We start from the raw sequence: 25,713 nt of genomic DNA, 5'->3' as shown, positions 1-25,713 counted from the left end.
GGGTCGGGAGATCTAAGCAGATCAAAGCCGAATGGTTGGAGGTCGTGGCAGGAGCTCAGGATGTTGCACCAAAGCCAAAGTGTCGGAGGTCGTGGCAGAAGCCCAGGAGGTTCACCCACGTCTCGGCTCGACACTCTATGCCCCGCCTAATTAATGCCTCCATCAACTAGCCCAAGTGGCAATATCAAGTCCGGCCCGTGGACGTTTCGACTCAACTCGAGACTCCACGCCACGCCACAGCTCTGCGGCAGCAGCACGCGCATGTGACACGCCTTAGCTCTCTCAACTTCTCAATTGGTTGAGTCAACATATAGCCAAAATTCTATACGGGACTAAACCATATTGCACCATATATAGCGGAATTAAATATGGGCCTGGGATTTATTTATGCTAGTTAAATAAAATATGGATAAGCCTATATTAAATCTAACAATCCCCACCAAATTTTAGGTCACGTATAAAATGCTCCCGATTCTCTATTATTTGACATACCAGTATTTTGATGGGACTGTTAAGTTGAATATCCACCTAGAACAGATGTTATACTTCTTCACAACTAAACAATGGACCATGCCTTCGAATTGACAGTTTTGTGCGAAATACTCCCTCCATCCATAAAAGAATATAATTATGGGATTGGTGCCGGTCAAAGTAGCTCAAGTTTAATCAAATTTATAGCAAATAGTATTAATATTTATGTCTCCAAATAAATTTATTATGAAAGTATATTATATGATTAATATAATGATGCTAATTTTGCATCAGGAATATTAGTATTTTTTTATATAATTTTGGTCAAAGTTTAAACTGATTGACTTCTCGAAAAACAAAAATTGTATTTTTTTGTGAACGCAGGGAGTAAGTTTTAGCTAAGTCGTTTGCTGATACTAGGTTGCCTAGAGCATCCCCTCTAGTTGAAGCATATAAGTCAAATTGCTGAGCCTTTCATTAGTATCTAGAGACCACCCAAATCTCATAGGCTGTCACTAGCAGTCGAACCCATACATGTGTGTTTCTCAAAAGATATCTTATAGGACAACATCTTTTGCTTCAGAAAGCTACTTGAAACACATTAAGGTAACAACCAACCCGCCTTACATAAAAGAAAAGACGCGCATCTCAGACGACATGGATCTTATAGATCTGGACTCTCCTTTTCCCAAACAAACTCTATTTCCTTTTATAATCCTTATTATCTAATTCTATCTTTATTTTCCATCTAATCTGGGTTCTCTCGGTTGAAGGCGTGCACGACCTGTGCTATAAATCCGTGAGTACTGTTCATGCCAGGCCTGTTTTGGGCCCAACAGGGCGCCTTGGCCCAAGCGTTTGTTGAGCAGGGCCCTTCTTTCGGGTCTTGTTGGGCTCAGCCATGGGTCCGTATTTAGACCAGTGCAACTTAGCTAAGCACGTCGTCTGGGCGCTGGAGAAGGAGGATCTCACAGCTTTTATATGCTAGATAGAAACGCCGGAAGCAAGACTTTGGTTAGCGGAGGTGATGGCGGCGCTCAAGCATGAAGAGCTCTCACGGGTGCTGGTCCGTCTTTGGGCCATCTGGTACGCGCGACGTCAGGCACTGTTTGAGAACAACTTTCAGATTCCGTTCTCGAGGAACAGTTTTGTGGAGTCGTTCATTAGCGAATTGGAGATGATTAAGCCGAGCACCAAGCAACAGCGAGCGGTGGGTGATCCAGCACCGCGATGGATCAAGCCACCAAGGGTTTTTGCGAAGGTTAATGTGGATGTGGCGATCTCCAAAAATTCAAGCAATGCCTCGGCAGCGGCCGTGGTCAGGGATGAGGATGGTAATTTTCTAGGCGCCTCGGCATTGGTCCTGGATGGCTGCGCCGACCCGGAAACAGCCGAGGTGGTGGCTTGCCGCGCGGGCCTCGCTTTGGCCAGTGACTTGGGCCTCCAAACCCTCTGGGTGGCGAGCGATTGTATCAATGCAGATGCAAGCATCTATGGTGTGGGTTTTGGGAGGTACGGGCCAATCGTACTGGAAATCAAGACCCGGACGGTCATTATTTAGCTAGGAGTTTTGTAAACTTTTTGGTGGGAAAACATGTTTGGTTTGTTGCTCCTCCTGATGGAGTCTGTACCAATTATCCTGATGAATAAAGAGGGGTGACACTTTGCTAAAAAAATTAATAATTTGCAATTATTTCTATATATAGTTAGACAAGGACAAAAGTAAGCTTGTTAGTTTTCTTTTTAGGCATGTTCATCAGATCGGGAGGTCTTGGTAGTAGGAATAGGTGTTCAGGTTTCACACAGAGAGAGAGAGGTGATAGGTAGCAAACCATCGAATGCCGTAGTTGTTGAAGCTCCGGCCGGTGTTTCGTTGACGGACGTCATCTGCGCGCCGGCAGCGACGTTCGGTGGAGAGGGAGTCAGCGTTGCGGCGTCCTCGGCGGCGGCGTGAGCGTCGGGTGGCGTTGCCGGCGTCGGTGGTACTTCCCGTCGCTGGCAGCGCCCCTTCTTTCGATCGGGTCTAGGGTTAGGATGTCGGTGGGGTGACTGGCGGCGCGGTGAACCTCGTACTACGAGCCCCGGCCCCCACCTTTCCTTTATAGCGCTGTGCGACGGGGGCCCACCAACCATGTAGGGTTGGGCGCCCCCGATCAGGGCGCGAGGACAAGGCCCAGTTAGGCCGTTGGGCCTAACTGGTGGGAGATCAATCCTAACATTCTCCCCCTTGATCTCTCATCTATTCTTCATTCTTTAATTTCATACTCAAAACTTTCAATTCATATTTTTCTTGCTTCCATCCTATTTCATCACAGATTAGTGCATAGAACTGTCCCATCGTCACAATAATTAGTGCTGTTAGACTAACAGCCACAATACACTTCTCTGTTTTGAAATGTAAACTTTCTTTGGGCCCTTCGTATGTTCAGGAATTATAGGCTTTCCCTTAAACCCATGCCGGCTACGTGTTCTCTGAACACGTTGGATGGTAAGCCCTTTGTGAGCGGATCCGCGAGTATTTTCTCTGTACTTATATGCTCAAGATTTATTATATGATCCCGAACTTTATCTTTCACAACATAGTACTTTATGTCAATGTGTTTGGCAGTACCACTTGATCTATTGTTGTGAGCGTACTGTACCGCTGGATTGTTATCACAATACAATCTCAGTGGTTCATTTATATCATCAATCACTTTCAATCCGGGTATGAATTTCTTCAGCCAATTCACCTGCCCCGTTGCCTCATAGCATGCTACAAACTCGGCATACATTGTCGAGGATGTAGTTACGGTTTGTTTGGAGCTTTTCCACGATATAGCCCCTCCTGCGAGAGTAAATACATATCCTGACGTGGATTTTCTTTCGTCTCCCGCATAATCAGAATCTGAATACCTCTCTATCTGCAGGGAATCAGATCTTCTATACGTAAGCATGATGCCTTTTGTACCCTGCAAATAACGCAGGACTTTCTTTACTAATTTCCAATGTTCAATTCCTGGATTCTTTTGATATCTACCGAGTAACCCGGTAACAAAAGCTAAGTCAGGGCGTGTACACACTTGAGCATATTGTAAACTTTCAATAACTGAAGCATACGGTACCGCTTTCATTCGGTCAATTTCATATTGGTTCTTGGGACACTGATGTTCCCCAAATCTATCACCCTTGACTATAGGAGCAGGTGAAGGACTGCACGCATGCATACTAAATTTCTTCAGGACCTTTTCTATGTATGCCTTTTGCGATAATCCTAGAACCCCTTTTCTCCTGTCTCGGTGAATCTCTATTCCCAAAACGAACGAGGCTTCACCGAGATCTTTCATATCAAAGTTTGAGGACAAGAATTTCTTCGTTTCCATTAGTAGATTGATATCACTGCTAGCAAGCAAGATATCATCCACATACAAAATTAGGAATATGTACTTTCCATTCTTGAACTTTGCATAAATGCAATTGTCCTCAACATTTTCTTCAAACCCAAAACCTTTTATCGTTCTATCAAACTTCAAATACCACTGTCTTAAAGCTTGTTTCAATCCGTAGATTGATTTCTTCAGGCGGCATGCCATATTTTCCTTTCCTTTTACGACAAAACCTTTCAGTTGTGCCATATAAACATTTTCTTCCAAATCCCCGTTTAGGAAAGCCGTCTTTACATCCATTTGATGTAACTCCAAATCATAGTGGGCTACAAGTGCCATTATAATTCTGAAGGAATCTTTACATGAGACTGGAGAAAACGTCTCATTGTAATCAATCCCTTCTCTTTGCGTGAAGCCTTTCGCCACAAGTCGCGCTTTAAATCTTTCTATATTCCCTTGGGAGTCATATTTTGTTTTGTAGACCCATTTACAGCATACTGTTTTGGCTCCTTTAGGAATATTTTTTAAGTCCCAAACTTTATTGGTACTCATTAATTTCAATTCATCTTCCATGGCCTTAAGCCACTTTGATGAGTGGTCACTTCTCATGGCTTCTTCAAATGAGGTGGGATCATCCCCCATCTGACATTCTTCTGTTTCATAAACTTCATAGTCATCAGTAATAGCTGATCGTCTTATTCTTTGAGACCTTCTAGGTGCCTCCGGCACTTGTTCCACATTGGGCTGTTGTTGTTTTTCCTCATGTGCAACATTTGGTTCTATAGTTTCCTCAAGGATAGGTTCCTCAAGGACAGGTTCCTCATGTTCATTCATTGTCGCCACGGGAGAACTTGCAACAGGTGTTGGCACTACAGTGTCCTGCACTGTCGGTGCAACAGCAGCAGGTAGCATGAAGAATGGTTCTTCAACCATCAGAGTGGGTACATGTACCCGCTTCTCCTGTAGGCTGATTTCTCGTGCTACCATGCTCCCCCTGATCATGTTGTCCTCCAAGAACACAGCGTGTCTTGTTTCTACAATCTTCGTATGTCTGTCAGGACAATAGAAGCGATATCCCTTCGATCTTTCTGGATAGCCAATAAAATGACAGCTGACTGTCTTGGAGTCTAACTTTCCTATGTTTGGGTTAAACACTTTTGCCTCAGCTGGACAGCCCCACACACGCAAATGGTTAAGTGAGGGTTCCCTTCCTGTCCATAATTCATACGGTGTTTTAGGCATCGATTTACTTGGTACTCGATTAAGTATGTGAATGGCGGTTTTCAGTGCCTCCATCCATAAACTAATCGATAATGTGGAGTAACTCATCATGCTTCTTACCATATCCATTAAGGTACGGTTACGTCTTTCAGCCACTCCATTCTGCTGAGGCTCCCCCGATGTGGAGTACTGAGCAACTATGCCATTTTCCTGTAGGAACCTTGCGAATGGTCCAGGAATTTGGCCATATGGGGTATGTCGCCCATAGTACTCTCCACCTCGGTCTGATCATACTATCTTGATTTTCTTATTGTGCTGATTTTCAACTTCAGCTTTAAATATTTTGAATTTATCCAATGCTTCCGATCTTTCTTTAATTGGATAAATATTGCCATAACGAGAGTAGTCGTCTGTGAATGTTATAAATGAGTCATAACCATCCACACTTTTCACAGGAAAAGGACCACATATATCTGTGTGGATTATTTCTAAAATTCCTGTGCTTCGTTTGTCATCTTTCTTAATTTTCTTGACATACTTTCCTTTAATGCAATCAATACATTGTTCTAAATCTGAAAATTCTAAGTGCGGGAGAATTGATTCCTTAACCAATCGTTCCATTCTCCCCCTCGAAATATGGCCCAAGCGACAATGCCATAATTTCGAAGAGACAGTATCAATTCTCTTCCGCTTCTTAGTTACATCCGTAGATGGGGAATCATTCATATTCTCATCACATACATTGTTCGCATTCTCAGCAAGAGATAATAAATAAAGCTTGTCTTGTCGGAAGGCAAGACCAACATATTTATTATTAACTAGTATCTTACACTTGCCATCACCAAAATGGCAATCAATTCCATCATCATCAAGTTTCGAAACACTTATCAAATTTCTACGCAAAGAGGGAACATAAAGTACTTCTTTAAGTCTAAGTACAAAACCATTATTCAATTCTAAAGAAAAAACTCCAATGGCTTCAACATTGGCTTGCAGTCCATTTGCAACTTTAATCGTTCTTTCTCCTCTTTGCAAGGTTCTCGTCCCACTTAACCCCTGTAAAGAATTTGCAACATGAGTAGTTGCTCCTGAATCAACCCACCAAGTGGATTTGTCATAACATAAATACAGGGATTCATCTACAAATGTAATAAATTCACCACCTTTCTTTAGCAGAGATTTCAGGAAGTCTGGACAATCCCTCTTGTAGTGTCCCTTCTTGAAGCAGTGCTTGCACTGATCTTTTTCTGCTCCACCATACTGCTGATTCTCAGAATCCTGGGGTTTCTTTCCCTGTGAACTGGAGGAAGAGGTCTTATCCCACTTAGGTTTCCCTTGTGGTTTAGAATTCTTGCCATTAAAGTTCTTTCTTTTGTTGTCCTTCACAAAATGAGCAGATTCACCTTGTGAGGACTTTATCCTCTCCTCTTCTTGAGCACACATTGAGATGAGTCTTTCTATGCCCCATCTTTCAGGCTGCATATTGTAGTTCACAATGAAGGTGTCATATTCTTTCGGCAAAGAAGCAAAAATCAAATGAATCAGGAAATCCTCCTCCTTCAAATTCATTTCTTTTAGCTTGGATGCCGTAGTGTTCATCTTCAAAATGTGCTCTCTTATGCTACCACCAGTGAATTTCTCATTCACAAGATTCTTAATCAGTGAACTTGCTGTGGCCTTGGTAGACCCAGTAAACTGACTCTTGATTTTCTCAAGATATTCTTTGGCAGTAGCACATTCAGGGATTGAGCCCCTTATCTGTTCTTCTATGGTGGCTTTGGCTACCAACAGGCACTTGCGGTTGGAGAGAGTCCATTGCCTATGTTCAAGGTCATATTTCATTCTTATTTCAGCATGATCACGCTTTCGAGAAGCGAAATCAGTGTCAGATTCATTGTCACCTCTCACCGGGTCCTCAGGCTCAGTAGGACACGGTGAGGTGATGGCAAAATCGACCTCTCCCAACGCAAGTTTCGATTCATATTTCTCCCGCCACACACGGTGATTGGTTCCGTTGAGTGTCGGGATGTTGGCAATGTTCACAATGCATTTGCCTCCTGAAATCACACCAGAGTAAGTAAGAAACATTTATACATAAAATTCCATGCTTTAACTCAACGTTGGTCAAATTAAAACTTATAATTCATCCATGCAAACATTTTACATCACCGTTGGGCAGAAGTAAAATTAATGCACAATTTCTCATGGATCAAAAAAATTATAATATTGTTATTAACAACGTTGGTCAGAAAATAACAATATCATAATCGCATCAAAATTATCAGGAATTCATTTCTCTTAAAATTAAATTATCCCGTTGGTTCAAATTTAATCAAAGAGAACAATAATTATCATGCACAACGGAAACTTTAATAATCTTTCATATTATTATTTTCCAGAAGCACTAAAAATTTACTGTTTTTCTGAGCAAAATATCGTTGGATAAAATTTGCACAGAAAAATTGCATCAAAATCATTCAAATTCATCAAAATATGCATTTAAATTACTCCTGGAAAATAATAACAAAATTTCATTTTTTTCTTCATTCTTTCATTTCAGCCCAGCGCGGCCCAGCTCTCCCAAGCGCACAGCCCGGCCAGCAGCCCCAGCGCGGCCTAGCTCGCCAGCAGCGCGCGGCCTGGCCAACAGCCCCAGCGCGGCCCAGCTCGCCCAGAGCACGCGCTCTAGGGTTTCACCCCAGCGCAGCCGCATCTCGACCGTTCGTCATATCCGACGGCTGTCCGGTGATTTCGCCACATCAAAACGGCAGCTGACCTCCGCCCCCGAAAACCCTAGAGTTCATTTCTTTTCTTCTTCTTCCCCGCCTCTCTCAGTCGCAGCGACGACAGCCGCCATCGAGCAGCCGCGAGCGAGGAAAAGCAGAGCGGGCGGTCCTTTGCGCCGTCGCCGGCCCCTTCGCCAGCGCGCGTGCTCCCCAACGGGTGAGCACGCCGCCGTCGAGCGGCCTGGCCGCGGCGCTCCCTTGGCCGAGCCCGGCGAGCCCGCGCCCCGGCTCGGCTTCTTCTCCGACGCTGGCGAAAAACCGGTTCGACTCTTCTTCTTCCACGCCGGTGAAGGTTCATCAGAATGGGGGAAAAAACCAGGGTTAGGTTTAGAGTTTGTTCTTGCCGATTCGATTTCTTTGTCTTTTATTTCTTTCTTTTCGTTCATCCGAATGGAAAAAAATTGGATTAGGGTTAGGGTTCGACCCTTCTTCTTTCTTCTTCCCCTTTTCTCTCTTTCGGATTTGCGTCTAGGGTTCTCGGAATCCGACCCTCCCTTTTCCCCTTCTTCAATCCCTTGTTCAGTTTTGATTTTGGGAATTAGGGTTAGGTCTTAGGGTTCGGTTTTCTACTTTCTTTCCCGATCCGCATCTGATTTCTTGTCGAACCGTGGCTCTGTTACCATTGTTAGTTTTCTTTTTAGGCATGTTCATCAGATCGGGAGGTCTTGGTAGTAGGAATAGGTGTTCGGGTTTCACACACACAGAGAGAGAGGTGATAGGTAGCAAACCATCGAATGCCGTAGTTGTTGAAGCTCCGGCCGGTGTTTCGTTGACGGACGCCATCTGCGCGCCGGCAGCGACGTTCGGTGGAGAGGGAGTCGGCGCTGTGGCGTCCTCGGCGGCGGCGTGAGCGTCGGGTGGCGTTGCCGGCGTCGGTGGTACTTCCCGTCGCTGGCAGCGCCCCTTCTTTCGATCAGGTCTAGGGTTAGGATGTCGGTGGGGTGACTGGCGGCGCGGTGAACCTCGTACTACGAGCCCCGGCCCCCACCTTTCCTTTATAGCGCTGTGCGACGGGGGCCCACCAACCATGTAGGGTTGGGCGCCCCCGATCAGGGCGCGAGGACAAGGCCCAGTTAGACCGTTGGGCCTAACTGGTGGGAGATCAATCCTAACAATAATTACTTGTTTGTGATAAAAGTGCCGCTTAAAATCCCTGAAATACAGGAGAAGTGAAGATCGTAATAATACAAGTATGCTGAGGGCCTGTTCGCTTAGAGGAATTCTGGAGGAATTTGGATGGTTTGGAGGAATGCTGGAGGAATTTATGAGAGAAAAATACTATTACGGATGGAAAAAGAAACGGTTCAAACCGGGTTTAAGGGCACGCGAACGGATGAAAAAAGAACCGGCCAGAGTGGGCCTCACAGTCCTCTCGTCGGTGCTATATATACCCCGCCACCACGAAGATGGAGCATCGAGATAATGAACTCACCAGGCAAGCAAGACTAGTATATAAAAGCACTAGCGAGGTCTAAAGCCAGCTGGCGGCTGCGCGCGTGGTCTAGCTATAGCTAGTTTCTGTAAGCTCTTGAGCTCTGTGACCACTAGCTAACGACGTGCAGGAATAACACGGTAGCCATGGACGAGTACTTCTACCAGTCGCTCCTCCTCTCCGTCCTTGCTGTGGCACTGCTGCAGCTGGTGAAGATGGCCCTGAAGCCGAGGCGACGGCTGCCGCCAGGGCCATGGAAGCTGCCCATCATCGGCAGCATGCACCACCTCGTGAACGTGCTGCCGCACCGCGCGCTGCGGGACCTGGCGGACGTCCACGGCCCGCTCATGATGCTGCAGCTCGGCCAGACGCCGCTCATCGTCGCCTCCTCCAAGGAGACGGCGCGCGCCGTGCTCAAGACGCACGACCCCAACTTCGCCACGCGGCCCAAGCTCCTGGCCGGTGAGATCGTCGGCTACGAGTGGGTCGACATCCTCTTCGCCCCCTCCGGCGACTACTGGCGCAAGCTCCGCCAGCTCTGCGCCGCCGAGATCCTGAGTCCCAAGCGCGTGCTCTCGTTTCGTCACATCCGGGAGGAGGAGGTGAGCATAGACATGCATGCATGGTCCCAAAACAGTAACATGACACGAAACATGGGAACAAGGCATACCACGATTCCGGACGTGGACAAACTATAGTCATAGTCACGTTCGACTCACTAGACGCTATGGGACTACACTCTAGACAAAGTGAACTAAATAATGCATGCAAAAAATATAAAAAATTAAGCAGGAGAGACCGAGAGACTGATGGAAATAGCAGAACAGTGATATACGCTGCTGATGTGTTCTTCTGCATGCGAGACCGGCGATAGTGTACGTTCACATGCACACCATGCATGCATGCAGGTGATGCTGCGGGTGGAGGAGATCCGCGCGGCGGGCCCGTCGACGCCGGTGAACCTGAGCGTGATGTTCCACAGCATCACCAACAGCGTCGTGTCCCGGGCCGCGTTCGGGAAGAAGCGGAAGAACGCGGCGGAGTTCCTGGCGGCGACCAAGGCCGTCGTCGGCCTGTCGAGCGGCTTCAACATCCCGGACCTGTTCCCGACGTGGACCACCGTCCTGGCCAAGCTCACCGGCATGACGCGCAGCCTCAAGGAGATCCACAAGACGGTGGACACCATCCTCGAGGAAATCATCGAGGAGCGCAAGCGCATCCGCGACGAGAAGATCAAGGGCGGCGCCGCCGCCGAGGACGTCGACGAGAACCTCGTCGACGTGCTCATCGGCCTGCAGGAGAAAGGCGGCTTCGGCTTTCAACTTACCAACAGCATCATCAAGGCCATCATACTGGTAATACTATGAGTATAGTAGTATAAACCTCGTCGAACGATCTCCATTATATATATTCAATGGCAACATACACTTGCAGGACATGTTCGCCGGCGGGACGGGGACGTCGGGGTCGGCCATGGAGTGGGGGATGTCAGGAGCTGATGCGGAACCCGTCGGTGATGAAGAAGCTGCAGGCGCAGATCAGGGAGGCGTTCCGTGGGAAGACGGTGGTGACGGAGGGCGACCTGCAGGCGAGCAACCTCCAGTACATGAAGCTGGTGATCAAGGAGGCCCTGCGGCTGCACCCGCCGGCGCCGCTGCTGGTGCCCCGGGAGAGCATCGAGGAGTGCGAGCTGGACGGGTACACGGTCCCAGCCAAGTCACGGGTCATCATCAACGCGTGGGCCATCGGCCGCGACCCCAGGTACTGGGAGGACGCCGACGAGTTCAAGCCGGAGCGGTTCGAGGACGGCTCCCGAGACTTCACGGGCGGCAGCTACGAGTTCCTGCCATTCGGCTCCGGCCGCAGGATGTGCCCCGGCTTCAACTACGGCCTCGCCAGCATGGAGCTCGCCTTCGTCGGCCTGCTCTACCACTTCGACTGGTCGCTGCCCGAGGGGGTCAAGGAGGTCGACATGGGGGAGGCGCCTGGACTCGGCGTCCGCCGCCGCACGCCGCTAATGCTCTGCGCCACCCCGTTCGTCCCGGTCGCCGCCTAGCTAGCTGGCCACGTACATCGTCGTATGCTAGCCGCGAGCTGAGGGGCCTACTTGTATCTCTGTCTCAATATCTCTCTACCACACAACGGACGACACGTGCTTGCTGGTTAAATACGTCATCCGTACGTACTCGCACTGAGTGCTCTCCGTTGTACTAGTAGTGTGTTGTGTGTACGTATTAGCAGTACTGCGAAGCGTGTATTTTTATTGTGTACCTAAACTTTCTACTTCCATCGTAAAGTGTGCGTCCCGCTGTAGACGCAATGGTAATAAAGTGGGATTACATTCCTTTGCTTCTGTGTTTTAAATGCAATATATATCTAGAAGACGTTGATGATAGTAGTTAAAGTTTTAAACATTCCACAGTTGATGATAGTAGTTAAAGTTTTAAACATTCCACATGTCTCTGTGACATTATTGTTTGGAACTACTTTTGCTATATTTCAAGTCCCTCAAATATAATATGTTTTCAGCAACGATCTTCACCGTTGCCTCATGAGCGTGTAAGGCTGAGATTTAGCTCGATGGAGAAAAAATCGAGGCAGGAGTGGATACGGTACGTATCACCTGAGAACACAGGCATCTGACCATTAGGAAAAGTGTTATTGTTTTTTAATGTACGAGCAAATATATATTTCTGTGGACATACAATCAGCTACGCGATTATCTTATTACTTGGACGCCTGGCTATAACTATTCTTATAGTCTTATGGATACACGAAAAGCTTGGAGATTTATCTGAAAATTACGTCATGCGTTCTGATTCGTCTTGGGATCGAACTCTCTGCAGGCTGAACGCTGGTCTAATGACTATACACTGAAGACAAGAGAGAGTGAAGGACCATAAAAAGACTTCAACCGGCAATGATTGTTTTTTGAGGAAAAATCCCATTTGGTATCAAAAGATTGACTTAGATTTAAGAAGATACTTCCTTCGTCGACCACAAATATATAGGACTTTAGTTCATATGAAAATAGTTGTATACTATGAAAGTTTCATAATTTGTCTAGTAATAATGTTTATAATCTTGTGTCATCAATGTACACACACTTTTAGATATTTTTATCATATATATAGCCAGTCTTTTTCCCCCCTAAAAATCTGCATTCGCACCTACTGCATTACGATTTAAGAGGAAAGCAAGCTACAGGGAGGCCGCCACCGACAACCAAACAATAGAGTCATAATACACAACTTGCGCCCACAAACTAGACAATGAACGGCTAGGCTGAAACAACACCCACACACACTAAAACGCTGAAGCCATCAAGGACCCATACCGCGAAGGTGATAGACCACCATCCCCTGTTGCTACTACCCAGTTCCTACCTTCAAGCCTAATCACCCTCCCGTAATTAAGCTCTATTGTTTGGACTGCCGACCTCTGAACACACGCTGATTTGATCCGCTCCTTCCAAAGACACCAGGGTACCAAAAGAACTAGCTAGGGAGTCGAACCCTAAACTTGTGAGCCACCAGGTTACCAGGTTTGCTGTGCACTCTTGGAACCAGCGCCTGCAGAACCAAAGGAAGCAAAGCGACACAACAACAAAGCTACAGTTGTCTAGTCTCCTACAACTAAAAAGAACAAAGCGTGGACATTTTTTGGTCCGATATTCCAACGTGGGCCCATAGTCCTGCCTGCTGCGTTTCCGCAGCTCCTCGCTCCTACACTCATCCCTTGCAACAAAATTCTTCCTTCTAAATTAGTCACTGCACAATTATAGCAATACAATTTGCTAACCGAGGACTATATATATGAATGATTGACTATAGACCAATCTCCATTCTTTTTTTTGGAAGGAAGAAAGAATATCAAGGATTACGTGAAACCGAGCAACCAGACCACCTTCCATGCACGGCGCCACAATGGTGCATGCAAACAAGAATAATGCATGTGCAATCAAGAAGGAAGCCATGCAACCAATCAAGAAGGAAACTGTCATCATCAAAGACCACACCAACCACAAGCGGCATGTTAGCATGACTCATCAATCTCTTCTCTCATCACGTCTAAAAAGACTAAAAAATGGACACTGTTTTAGTGCAACAATCCAACATCGGGTCGTTGGTCTGCCTGCATGCGATCCCATGCTCGTTATCCCACCCGGCGTCGTTGCCCCCCACAATGGCCCACACGGCGCTTCTTTCCTAAAAATGCCACTCCACGCGAGAATCACGTGATCATGTCTCATCATATGCCACCAATAGACGGAAACCTACGACCAAACGGCGTCCACCAGTCGTAAGCACTTGTGAAAAAATCTCAAATTGCCTGGCCTGAATAGGAAGGAGGGGAAACGGACGTCCATCTGGGCATAATTAACGCTCGTGAAAAAAAAATCTCATGTCTCCGGCCGGCCAAATAGGAAGGGAAGAAACGGACATCCATCCGGCGTAATTAAGACTTTCGAAAAAATACGTCACTTCTCTTTCCTAAAATCACATTACATGTAAGCCTGAATTTTCATATTCTCTCCTCCTTCTCTTTTCCTTGTAGCGACAACCGCATAAAAGAGAGGTAGACGAGATCAGACGCCATATCCTGCTTCCCCACCCCACCACGAACCATCGTCGCTCTGACCGTCATCGATCATCATAGTGGATCGATCATCGCGCAAGCCACCGTTCAGCTCGTCCTGCCCGTGGAAGAAAGGAAAGGAACAACGTCCAGCGGCCAACCGAACAACTAGTGTGCGTCTCCGCCAGGCCCTCCGCACCGGCTCACCATCGTCAAAGGATCAGTACGTCTCTGCCGGCGTCTTCCACCGCTGTTGCCCTCTTGGTAGGGCAAAGTCCACTGTCCTCGTCAGTTTGATAGTTTGGCCGCCGCACCCATCGATCTCGGCAGTACTAGGTGTAACCGCGCATAACCCGCCTACCGCATCATCACCCAGGGTATATATGTCTCCAAAACTTTCGTGGCCAATCGTCACTTGGTTAGTATTCAGGTTGCTTCTCCAGCTTTCAAGTGCAATTCCTGTTTGGACGTTCCCTATAGTATTCAGGTTGCTTCTCCCGCTTTCATTTTTTTAGGCCTCCATTTAGGTTCTATGTCATCCAACTAAACAAGCCAGTTAGGAGCACGTACCGCAATACAAATTTATATTTTTGTTTATGATAATTAATGTTACTTTAGCTTTAAACAATAATTATTTATATGCAGGGCCATACTTTCATAAACAGGACAGCTGCAGGTGACATATTAAGATCGAGTTTTGTCCTGGCAGTTTGCAATAAGATTGTTTTGATTTCTTCAAAAAATTAGATTGTTTCGATTTTATGCTAAAACTTAAATTATATTTTAATTGTTCACGCATTATGAAGACAGATTAAAAAAACAAACGTTCTCAACATCTCTTAAATTATATTTTAATTGTTCATGCATCATGCTTATGTCGACCCTGTGCATGCTGGACCTTTGGCCAGCAGATGGCAGGGCAGTAGCTATAGGAATTAATATGCTCTATTTAATTATTCTTTGCAATATTATTTGCTTGATCATAAGGCATAAGAGTAGAAGAGCATAGCAGTTCTGTTTTAGTTCATCTTGCGAACAGAAGCTCAGTGCAATTTATTTATGATTCAAATTCTATGTTTTTGGAGCTTCCTAGAATTTTCGTTCTGATCCACATATAGTTTTCGTGCTGCAGAGGTTGTACTACTGGTAGCAAGAATGCCGCAATAGCTGGTATTGTTGTGGCGGTTCCCACGATGTGTAACTGTTTGTGTTATTAGTAGTATATATTTAGTTTATGTGGACTTCCTACCAATAAATTAATGAACATGCTTAAGAGAGGGTGTCGACGAAATATGGTCGGCAGTCTATCTAGGGGTATGCCCAAGGTAGTAGATTATCGGTAGACAGATGCGCAAGCTACAAACAAGATGGTGACGCAAGACAGACACGAGGTTTTATCCAGGTTCGGCCGCCGTGAAGGCGTAATACCTACGTCCTGCGTCTGATTGTATTGATGTATGTCAATGAGAGATGTTTTTGAGAGGGGTCCCCTGCCTGCCTTATATAGTCTGGGGGGCAGGGTTACAGATCTGGAAACTAATCCTAACCGGTTACAATTGCCATAGGTGGCCGGATAAGGATTCCTATTCTCATCGACCAGGATCTTGCTTGATCTCCAAGTCTGTCTTGATTCCTTGCGTGGGACTCCGAGCAGATCGGCCGAGCCGCGCGTCGTCTTCTAGTGGACCGGACCCCCTGGACTAGGCCGGCCCAAGCCTAGCCGTAAGGGTATAGGGGTTAATACCCCCACAGCTAGTCCCCGAGCACCATGTATTATGTTGCGACACGCCATTTGATCTTCTTCGGCTAATGCAGTCTATCTTCATGTCATCTCCAACTGGTTGAAACATCGACCAAGCAAATATGCTAGTATTCTGGTCAGCACAGAGAGCAGTAGACCACGATTATAGCCGAAGATTCCGGTTGTCCGAATAATGCATGGTGCTCTAAAGAAAAAAGAAAAAGATTTCTTTCCTGATCAAGTGTGCCCAGTTGTATTTCTGAAAAGAAATGTAAGTGACCCTTGTACAGTAGTAGTTATGGCCAATAGTCAGAGCGTAAGGGTCGATAAAATAAACACATTCACCGCAAGGTGAAGTGTGCCCACTTAGTCCCCGAGCCTGGTAGTAGGTGACGTAGGCACGTGGTGCCAGAGTCTAAAAAGAATTCCTAATTAAGTTGAAAATACAATCGTCGTACAAGCGATACGAGATGCACCGGCAGGTGCATCGTACCGATGTAGTCCCCGAGCTTGCTAGAAGGCGAGGCATCAGCCTTGTAGCAAGGTTTAAGTGAGAAAAAATAAATGCCTCTCAACTATATGTGAGTACAAATCACATGTAGCCGAGGAGAGTGGTCTCCGAGCAATTGTCGGAGAGTGGTCAGGGCAGTCCCCGAGCAGGAGAGTGGTCGGAACAGTCCCCGAGCACGATGGTGGTCTAAACGATTTCCGAGCACGATGGTGGTCTGGACAGTCCCCAAGCACAAGGATAGTCACGACAGTCCTCGAGCACAAGGATAGTCGCGACAGTCCCCAAGCACAAAAAGTGTGGCAAAAAACCATATGCCACTTGTACTATTATTTTATGTATTTATTTATTTACTTGTTCTGTCAAGTCCAATCTGACATGTCTGGTCAAAAAAGTAGACGGGTATAGCACGTCATACTGCCTTTTTGTCTTGTCAAGCAAACAGTTGCGTGGCACCTGTCAGTAGGTGCGTCAGCGTGGGCCCTCCCACACTGGCAACGAAGAGGCGCATATATTGGCGTAGATCTCGAGGCTGTGAAAACAACCGTCTGTGGCGCATGCGCATGTCTCCCAAGAATCTTGGGCAGACGAAACGGCATAACTCTTGGGTTAAATACAGTATAGGATCGGTAAGTTACTATTTACTGAACCCCATTGCCATTCACAACCGTAGCTTTCTTCTTCCTCTCGCCAACCCTAATACATCCAAAATCGCCACCAATCAATCCGCCGCCATTTCCCCGTTCACCAACAAGGCCAGTCATGGTGAAAAGTGATGCGCAGAAGAAAGCAGGGGTCATGGCGAAGGAATGGTGGAAATCGAAAAGCAACGAGCAGACCATTGAAGACCTCGTCACCATGGGGGTACTCCACAACAAGGAGCTCACAGGATGGCGTGCGCTGGAGGGTGAGGGGTACCCCGATCCACAACCAGGTGAGATCATGGTGTTCGAGGATTTCTTTAAACGGGGATTTGGGGTTCCGGTACATCCATTTCTTCAAGGGCTCTGTCTTTACTATGAGATTGAGATTTGCAATCTGTATCCCAACTCGATCCTCCTTGTCGCCACTTTTATACATCTCTACGAAGCATATGGCGGCTTCTAGCCCCATTTTGATTTTTTCTGCCATCTTTTCTGCCTGTGGAAGAAAGGAAGCGGTGGTTCGAAGATAGCCGGAGGTGTGTACCTCAACCTCTATGACGGCATGAAAGCCTAGTACCTGCACTGCCCATGGAACATGTCGTTCGAAGACTGGTACAAGAAATGGTTCTACATCCACGAAGAGCCAAACACAATCACACTGTGCGACACGGGCTACATTCCAGAGAAGAAGATAAGCTGGTCAGAGAAGCCCGAGCATCTTGGACAAATCCCAGAAATATTTGGAATGATCCCGTGGAAAAAACTGGATGGTCCGAGCGTGGCCGGGAGCTTCATTAGCCGACGAATCCAGCCCTGCTAGAGGAGGGTACATCCTGGCTATGAGTATCAAGGGAGCGCGGACCCGACGAGGATGAGGCAGGAGGCGCTTGACAAAATCGAAGTCAAAGCCAGAATGGGCGAGCTATTTAACTTAGCCGATCCAAATTATGCCAGATTGAGCAACATCGAGCATGCTTTCAAGCTTGCTCGACCTTCCCCAAAGGTAACTCGTCTGGCCTTGTACCCATAATCTTATATTGTGGTAGGATAAGTGGAAACTTACTGTGTTCACTCCCTTTTGTTACCTAGGTTAATGGTCGGGATAGAGCGACAGTGTTTGTGTCGCCACCCCCTGGAGTAGAGTGGCCACAAGGAGCTGATCCCACCACCCAGACCAGCGTCACGATCGAGGACGAGGACGTCGACTGGGCGGTGCTCGGAGCTGGAGAGGAGGCAGCGGCCAAAGCCGCTGGTAAGCAGCCGGCTGCCCCCAAACAGTCGAAGAAGAGATCAGTAACCACCCTGCTCACCGGGGGTGCTCTAAATATCAATGTGCCCGAGGGGGGCCTGAAGGAGAACCCGGCCAACAAGCGTCGGTAGGCGATTTTTGCTTGGTCGGACGATGACACCGAGGAGGGAGAGGATGCAGACACCTTTTGACTTGTCCCTCGAAAAAGGAGGAAGCAACTGGAGTCGATAAAGCAAGGTGGGTCCTCCGCGCCTATGGGACCCACATCGCCGACGGTGGTGAAGGATGCAGCCGGGTCGACCTTGGGAGTATCTGAGCAAGGAACGCGACCGGCGACGACAGCGACAACTCAACCGAGCACGCCACCGACCACTGCAGCGCAAAGGACAAGCGGCGGAGGAGTCAAGCACGAAGGCCTAGCGATAGTGCTGGATGTAGAGGGAGACCAGGAGTCACCCGCACAGCATGTGGAGCAAGTACGGTCGAAGAGATGCACCTTCGCAACATCATTCCGCGCTTCCAACATGTAAGTATTTGTAACATTGATGTTAGTTAGCAATTTGCATTGAATATGATTGCCTTCTGAACTTAGCTCGGATGTACTAGTTCGACGTCCATAGAAAGTCTGGACCAGCTAGCCAGAAGTAGCATGGCTCCACCAATAAGTTCAGAGCAGACTACCCAGTAGCCGGCCACCGAGGAAGTCGTAGTAGAAGGTCTGTCCGGGCCTCAGCAAGCGAGCAATCAGACAACAGTCCCCGAGCAGGTGGTCGAGGGACCAGCCAAGACAGACATGAGTGCTTCGAGCGCTAAACCTACTGAGGGAAACACCTCAGCGTGGATGGTGATGGAGCAGACCGAGGAGCAGTGGCCGGAGATGAGAGCACAACCCACATTTACCGACGCCGCAACTCGTGGGAAGGCTGTGGTGATTACAGATGCTGCCGACGCCGGGCCAGCACCAGTACCTGAAGAAGAGTCTGAAGTGGACGAGGTGGAGGAGGTCCTGGGCCATCCGCAAGACAAGCGACAACATGTGTATGTGTTGCATTGGCGAAACGACCAATGGGTTGTCCATGAGGAAATCCCAGAGGTCGAAGAAACCAAAAAAGTTGAACGGGCGATGAAACGGCTTGTGACAGAGGTGCAGGTAAGCTTTGCTTCACCCCCTAGTCTCGGTGTTTAGTCATAGTTGTCTTACTTAGCTATCTGCACACAGGACTTAATGAAGACCGCAAGGTACCGTAAGAAATGCTTCGACCAGATCGAGGGGATCGCTGCAAGCAACAAGGAGCTGACGGCGGAGGTGGAATGCTTGCGCCAGCGACTTGAAGCCGCCGACCATGAAATGACGGTGCAAGAGTCCCAGAACCTGGTCATCCAGCTCAGTAATAAAGAGCAGGAAAGGACAAGTAAGTAGCCATTTTATCATACCGACCATTGACAAGTGCTGTTGCGTTGTTGGTAGTAACAGCTGTAGTGCAGGCTTAGAAGCTAAAGTGATCCGTCTCTGAGAGGACAACAGTCGTGCGGTCGTGGAGTGTGATCGCCTGAAAGAGGACAACAGAAAACTGGTGCAAGACCAGTCGCATCTCCGGGGCCACACGACCAAGATGATAGTGGAGGTGAAAGGTAAGTTGTCCAACCGCCTTTGCTCATTTTTGTCGCCTACCATAGTTTATAGTGGTCTATCGTCTTAACAGCGTGTGCGGTTTGCAGTTATAAAAATCAATGCAAAGAAGCATCTGGAGGCCGTGATGCAAGACCGTGATGGCTGGAAGGTGCAATGCCAAGAGATCACCAAGGTCTATGACACCTAGAGAAGCCAGTGCCAGGAGGTGGCAAAGGGCATTTTGCCGGTCCTTAACCTCATCGATCCGGCGCTAGCAGAAGATGTGCCAAGGACGTCGCAGCTGGGATTGATCGAGAGATGCCAAAGGGCATGGGGATGGTTCCAAGAGTTCATGAAGGAGGCGGGAGAGTATGCAGGCGCACATTGCTAAGCATGGTACGTGCTCACTACACCTTGATGGATCTCAAGCGCCTGGAGGCTGGATACCCAAAGGAGATAGATCCAGACATGGCTGAGGAGCTACGGATGACCCAGCTGGACTTGTCGGCGAAAATAATTGGCGATATTAACCTGTGTGGAGGTGCAACAACACCCGTACAAGGAACGCCATCAATAAGTTAGCTGGGAGCGCCGTCATTTTCAAGCCAACCGGCGAAGCCTGCGGTCTCGACTAGCCAGTCATCGGCGGGGCCATCTTCTTTAGCTCGATCAGTGCTAGAGTCCCCGAGACCCTTGCACGATGTCAGGCCCAGTGAACAGCAGGTGCCGCGTGCCCCGACCAGCCAATAGTATAGGCTATAGCTATAGAAGAAGATGTAGTTGTGTTATTGTAAACTTGGACCTTTTCAGGCAAGCTTGTAATAACGTAACTGTATATCAACATAAGCTTGTTTGTTTTGTAAAAAACATGTTTAAGCTTGAATATTGTGTTGATGTAACTAAGTTAGAACATGTTGTCGTTCTGTTTAGTTGTATCAGTTTAGTCAACATGTCATCCTGAAAGGTTTGTATGGCCCTGGTTTGTCTTGTGGTCGGAGTGTGAGGTGCGTAGCTTGCGCACATGTAGAAACACACAAGTCAAACCAGAGAGCACCTACCGATCACCCGTAGCGTAGAGAGTGGATCCCATGCACGCGTTGGGAGGAACCGGAGACAGGGTCTGCTCTGAAAACCCGAGAAGGAATGGTGGTCGGTTTTAACTGGTAGAGTTAGAATAACAATAGACTTTGAAATGACACATTAGAGTGGTCGAAGAAATCATAATAGCTTTATTGAAATAAATCAATAGTACAAGAGGGGTACATATCTTAGTAGCTAAGCATAGAAACGCCTAAGCTTGTCGATGTGCCAGGAATTGGGTACGTCTGTGCTGTCTAGGCGAGCTAACCTATAAGATGTAGGGCGTGTAACCTCCTTGATCATGAATGGTCCTTCTCATGGGGTTGCGAGTTTGTGGACGCCTGCCTGATTCATCTTCCACTTCAGGACCAGGTCCCCGACCACGAAGAACCGCTCCTTGATGTTCTTGTTGTAGTACCTGCGCAAAACAGCAAGGTATTTGGCTGTACGTACGCAAGAGTCGAGCCGCTTCTCTTTTGCACTATTCACTTCTAGCTCCCGCACTTCATTGGCCTTGTCTTCGTCGAAATTCTCTACCCATGCTGATCTGAAGGCTATATCTACTAGAAGTACTGCCTCAGCGCCATAAACCATAAAGTATGGTGATACGCCGGTATTACGACTGGGCTGGGTTCTGAGACCCCAGACCATGGCTGGTAACTCTTTAAGCCATCTTCCAGGAGCTTTGTCATTCTCTCTGTACATCCTCTTCTTAAGTGCATCCAGGATCATACCGTTTGCCCGCTCGACCTACCCATTTGCTCTAGGGTGTGCCACCGAGACATACTTTACTACTATGCTCCTTTCATCGCAGAAGTCTCAAAAAGCGTTCCCAGTGAACTAAGTACCTAGATCGGTGATGATGCTGTTGGGTATGCCGAAGCGGTGGATGACCTGGTCGAGGAACACGATAGCCTTTTCTGAAGATGCCATGACCAGGGGCATGTACTCTATCCACTTGGAGAATTTGTCGATCAGCACAAAGACACATGTAAATTTCCTAGGGGCTGGTTTGAAAGGGCCGATCATGTCCAGTCCCCGGCATGCAAAGGGCCAAGAGGATGGTATAATCTAAATCTTGTGTGCTGGTACGTGGATTCTCTTGGTGAAGAACTGACAACCTTCACAATAGCGGACTAGCTTCTCTGCATAGGCTACGGCTGACGACCAATAAAACCGTGCTCAAAAAGCCTTGCCAACCAGCGTTCTCGAGGACACGCGGTTGCCACAGGAGCCAGAGTGGATTTTGTCTAGGAGACGTTCACCATCCTCCTGGGTTATACACTTCATCATGATTTCCTCCTTCATGTTCTTTCACCACAGTTTGCCATCGACGAGCAAATACTACTTACTGCGACGCATCAGGCGTTCGTTTTCTGTCCGATCGGTGTAACCACTACCATCTATCAGGTACTTGATGAAAGGTACTCTCTAGTTAGGCTCCTTAGTGGTCGGAGGTGGTTTGGTGGTGTTTGACGTCGGAACCGTAGCCACCAATAGCTGGTCTGGAGGCTTGTCGACCGTGGGATCTTCTTCTTTGATGGAGGGCGTGAGCAGATCTTGAACAAATACGCCATGTGGGACTTTGGCTCGGGATGATCCTAACTTTGACAACGTATCTGCTGCTTGATTTTTGTCCCGGACCACATGTGTGTACTCGATGCCATAGAACTTGCCTTCTAGCTTTCTGATCGCTTTGCAGTATGCGTCCATCTTTTCGCTGGTCGTATCCCAATCCTTATTGAGTTGGTTGATGACCAGAGCCGAGTCTCTATAGACATAGAGATGCTTGACACCGAGCTCGGCCGCGATGCGCAGACCGTGTAAGCATGCTTCGTACTCGGTGGTGTTATTAGACGCCGGGAAATAAATCCTAAGGACATATCGGAGCTGCTCCTTGGATGGTGATACGAAAAGGACTCCTGCTCCTGTGCCATCGATGTTGAGAGAGCCGTCAAAGTACATCTTCCAATACTCCACGGGCCCCTGAGAGGCAAGTGTGCTTAAGTCTATCCACTCGACAATAAAATCAACAAGTGCTTGAGACTTGATTGTAGTACGGCTTGCAAATTCCAAGGAGAAAGAGCATAGCTCCATTGCCCATTTAACGATGCGCCCATTCGCATCCTTGTTGCGAATGATGTCTCCCAGAGGGTACTCGGTCATGACCACCACATGATATCTGTCGAAGTAGTGTTTCAACTTTCGGGATGTAATCAGTATGGCGTAGATCAGTTTATGAATCTGTAGGTACCTGGTTTTGTATTCATTGAGCACCTCACTGATGAAATAGATTGGTCACTATACCTTGTAGACATGGCCGGGCTCGTCGCGCTCGACCACCATGGCAGTGGAGACCACTCGATTAGTTGCTGCAATGTAAAGCAGGAGGGTTTCGTCTTCTCTAGGAGCAGTGAGGACCGGAGGTGACATAAGGAATTGTTTCAGCTGTGTAAAGGCAGCGTCTGCTTCCTCTGACCACTCAAACTTCTCGAATGCTTTGAGTAGCTTAAAAAACAGTAGTCCTTTTTCGCCTAATCTTGATATAAAACGACTGAGGGCAGCCATGCATCCGGTAAGCTTCTGAACATCCTTCACCTTTTTGGGTGGCTTCATGTCCAAGACAGCTTTTACCTTCTCTGGGTTAGGGCGTATGCCATCGTGACTGACGACGTTGCCGAGTAGTATACCAGATGGAACACCAAAGATGCACTTCTTTGGGTTTAATTTCCATTGGAATGTGTTAAGGGTTGCAAAGGTACGCTCTAGGTTGTCGACAAGGGTATATGCTTCCTTGGTTTTGACAACTATGTCATCAACATAAGCCTCGATGAGGTCGTCTTTTATCTTGTCTTTGAGGCAGGCCTGTATGGCACGTTGGTAGGTAGCCCCAGCGTTCGTGAGCCCAAACGACATGGTCGTGTAGCAGTAGGCGCCGAAGGGCGTGATGAAGGATGTCTTGATCTAGTCATCCTTTTTTAGAGCAATCTGGTGATAACCAGAGTAGCAATCGAGAAAGGAAAGTAGCTCGCAACCGGCAGTTGAATCCACGACCTCGTCTATGCGAGGTAAGCCGAAGGGGTCTTTAGGGCAGTGTTTGTTGAGATCAGTGTAATCAACGCATATTCTCCATTCATTATTCTTTTTGCGTACAAGAACCGGGTTGGCTAACCATTCCGGATGATACACTTCCTTGATAAATCTAGCTGCTAAAAGCCATGTAACTTCTACCCTAATAGCCTCCTTTTTGTCACGAGCGAACTGTCGTAGCTTCTGCTTGATGGGTTTGGCCTTACCATCGACATTTAAGGAGTGCTCGATCAAGTTCCGAGGTACACCGGGCATGTCAGCGGGTTTCCATGCGAACACACTCATGTTGCTTCTCAGGAACCTGATGAGCGCGTCTTCCTATTTAGGATCTAGGTTGGCCCCGATAAGGGCCGTTTTGCTGGAATCGCCGTCGACCAGCTGGATCGCTTTGTGCTCTTTGGACTTGATGTTCTTGCATGGGGCCTCAAGCTCTGGAATCTCCAGGTGATCAGCTAGGGTCTTCTTGGCATCGAGCGTGGTCTCGGCCATGCGAATAGAGAGGTCGTGAGCCTCTGCTATTTTGAAGCTGTCCTCCTCGCAGGTGTAAGCTGCGTATACGTTGCCCCTGAGAGTTAGAACCCCCTTCTCAGTAGGCATCTTGAGCACCAAATACCTTTAGTGAGGTATGGCCATGAACTTGATGAGCACTGGTCGGCCAAGGATAGCATGGTAGGTGCCTTCGAAGTCGACGACCATGAAATTGACGTAGTCGGTGCGGAAGTGGTCTGGGGTAGCGTGATCTGCCCAAGAGGTGTAGAGCTCTGTCCGGGGAGAACACCTCAGAACTGTGCCTCGTATGGCTTGAGATTAGCCTGGGTTATCTTCAGGGCTGGCAAACTGTTCTTGAACAGTATATCGATGGAACTGCCGCCGTCAATCAGCACTCTGTCGAACTGAACCTTGTTGATACAAGGATCGAGAACCAGAGGAAAACGCCCTAGCTCAAGTATTGTAGCCCATTGGTCCTTTCTGCTGAAGGAGATCTCACGGTGAGACCAAGGAGGGAGCCGAGGATCGCGATGAGGTTGTTGGCATTGGCCACGTTCAAGCAAGCGTGGGCGAGCAGCTTGCGTTCTCATTTGGTCTCAATGGACACTCTGCCCCCAATGATGGTGTGGACGCGGTTAGTTGGCTTGATGTACTTGTGACGGAGATCTGTGTCTTCATCATTGTTGTCCTCATTACGCTGCTCCCCTGCGTCGTTAGGCTTGTCGGATGTATCCGGAGCCTGTTGGCGCGTGTAGATAGATTTGAGGACGCAACAATTCTGCATGGTATGGTTTGATGTGGGATGAAGCTGGTAGGGTCCTTTCAATGCTTTGGCGTAGTCTTCTTTGTAGTTGTGACGTCCGCCACCTTTTTTATCGGCGTTGACTTCGCCGCATCTTCCCGAGCACGCTTGCCCCTGTAATCGTCACGGTGATTACGCCTGCTGATTACGCTGGTCGCGGTGGTCGCGGGAATCGTTGCACTGGTTGCGGCGATCAAAATTGTCGTTCCGACCACGGTTGCCGCGGTAGTCGTCGCGGTGTGGGGGTGGTTGGAGCGTGGAACCCTTGCTGCTTCTTCGATGATTATCTTTTTAGCATCATCGGCATCTGCATATTTTTTAGTAGTGGCTAGGAGCGCTGTGACCGATTCAGGTCTTTTGCGGAGGAGCTTGTCCCTTAGGGCATCGTGGAAGCGGAGACCAGTGATGAAAGCCTCGATTGCCTCATTGTCGAAGATTGACGGGACCTTGATGCGCATCTCCGAGAAGCATCGGACGTACTCACGCAGTGGCTCATCTTTGCGATCTCGAATCCGTTGCAGATCATATTTGTTGCCGGGTTGTTCACAAGTAGCAATGAAGTTGTCGATGAATGCTTGCTTGAGCTCTTGCCAAGAATCAAAGTAGTTCGCCGGCAAGCTAACTAGCCATTGGTGGCCTGCATGG

General features: G+C 47.9%; 1 protein-coding gene and 1 pseudogene across 1 annotated transcript; one reads left to right on the top strand and one right to left on the bottom strand.

Moving 5' to 3' along the window:
- Window positions 1-5,901: 5,901 nt before the first annotated feature.
- LOC136537184 (uncharacterized) lies at window positions 5,902-7,770 on the bottom strand. The gene is made up of 3 exons (XM_066529238.1): window positions 7,683-7,770; window positions 6,221-7,114; window positions 5,902-6,113 (listed from the first exon to the last, which is right to left on the bottom strand). Exons 1-3 carry the CDS (start codon window positions 7,768-7,770, stop codon window positions 6,067-6,069), a joined length of 1,029 nt encoding a protein of 342 aa, XP_066385335.1. The 3' UTR covers window positions 5,902-6,066.
- Window positions 7,771-9,273: 1,503 nt separating this feature from the next.
- LOC136539919 (premnaspirodiene oxygenase-like) lies at window positions 9,274-11,466 on the top strand (annotated as a pseudogene).
- The last annotated feature ends 14,247 nt before the right edge of the window (window positions 11,467-25,713 follow it).

This window comes from Miscanthus floridulus, chromosome 2, assembly GCF_019320115.1.
Source record: "Miscanthus floridulus cultivar M001 chromosome 2, ASM1932011v1, whole genome shotgun sequence".
NCBI lineage: Eukaryota > Viridiplantae > Streptophyta > Magnoliopsida > Poales > Poaceae > Miscanthus > Miscanthus floridulus.
The sequence above is the reverse complement of the archived record's forward strand: the minus strand, read 5'-3'. Positions and strand labels throughout refer to the sequence as shown.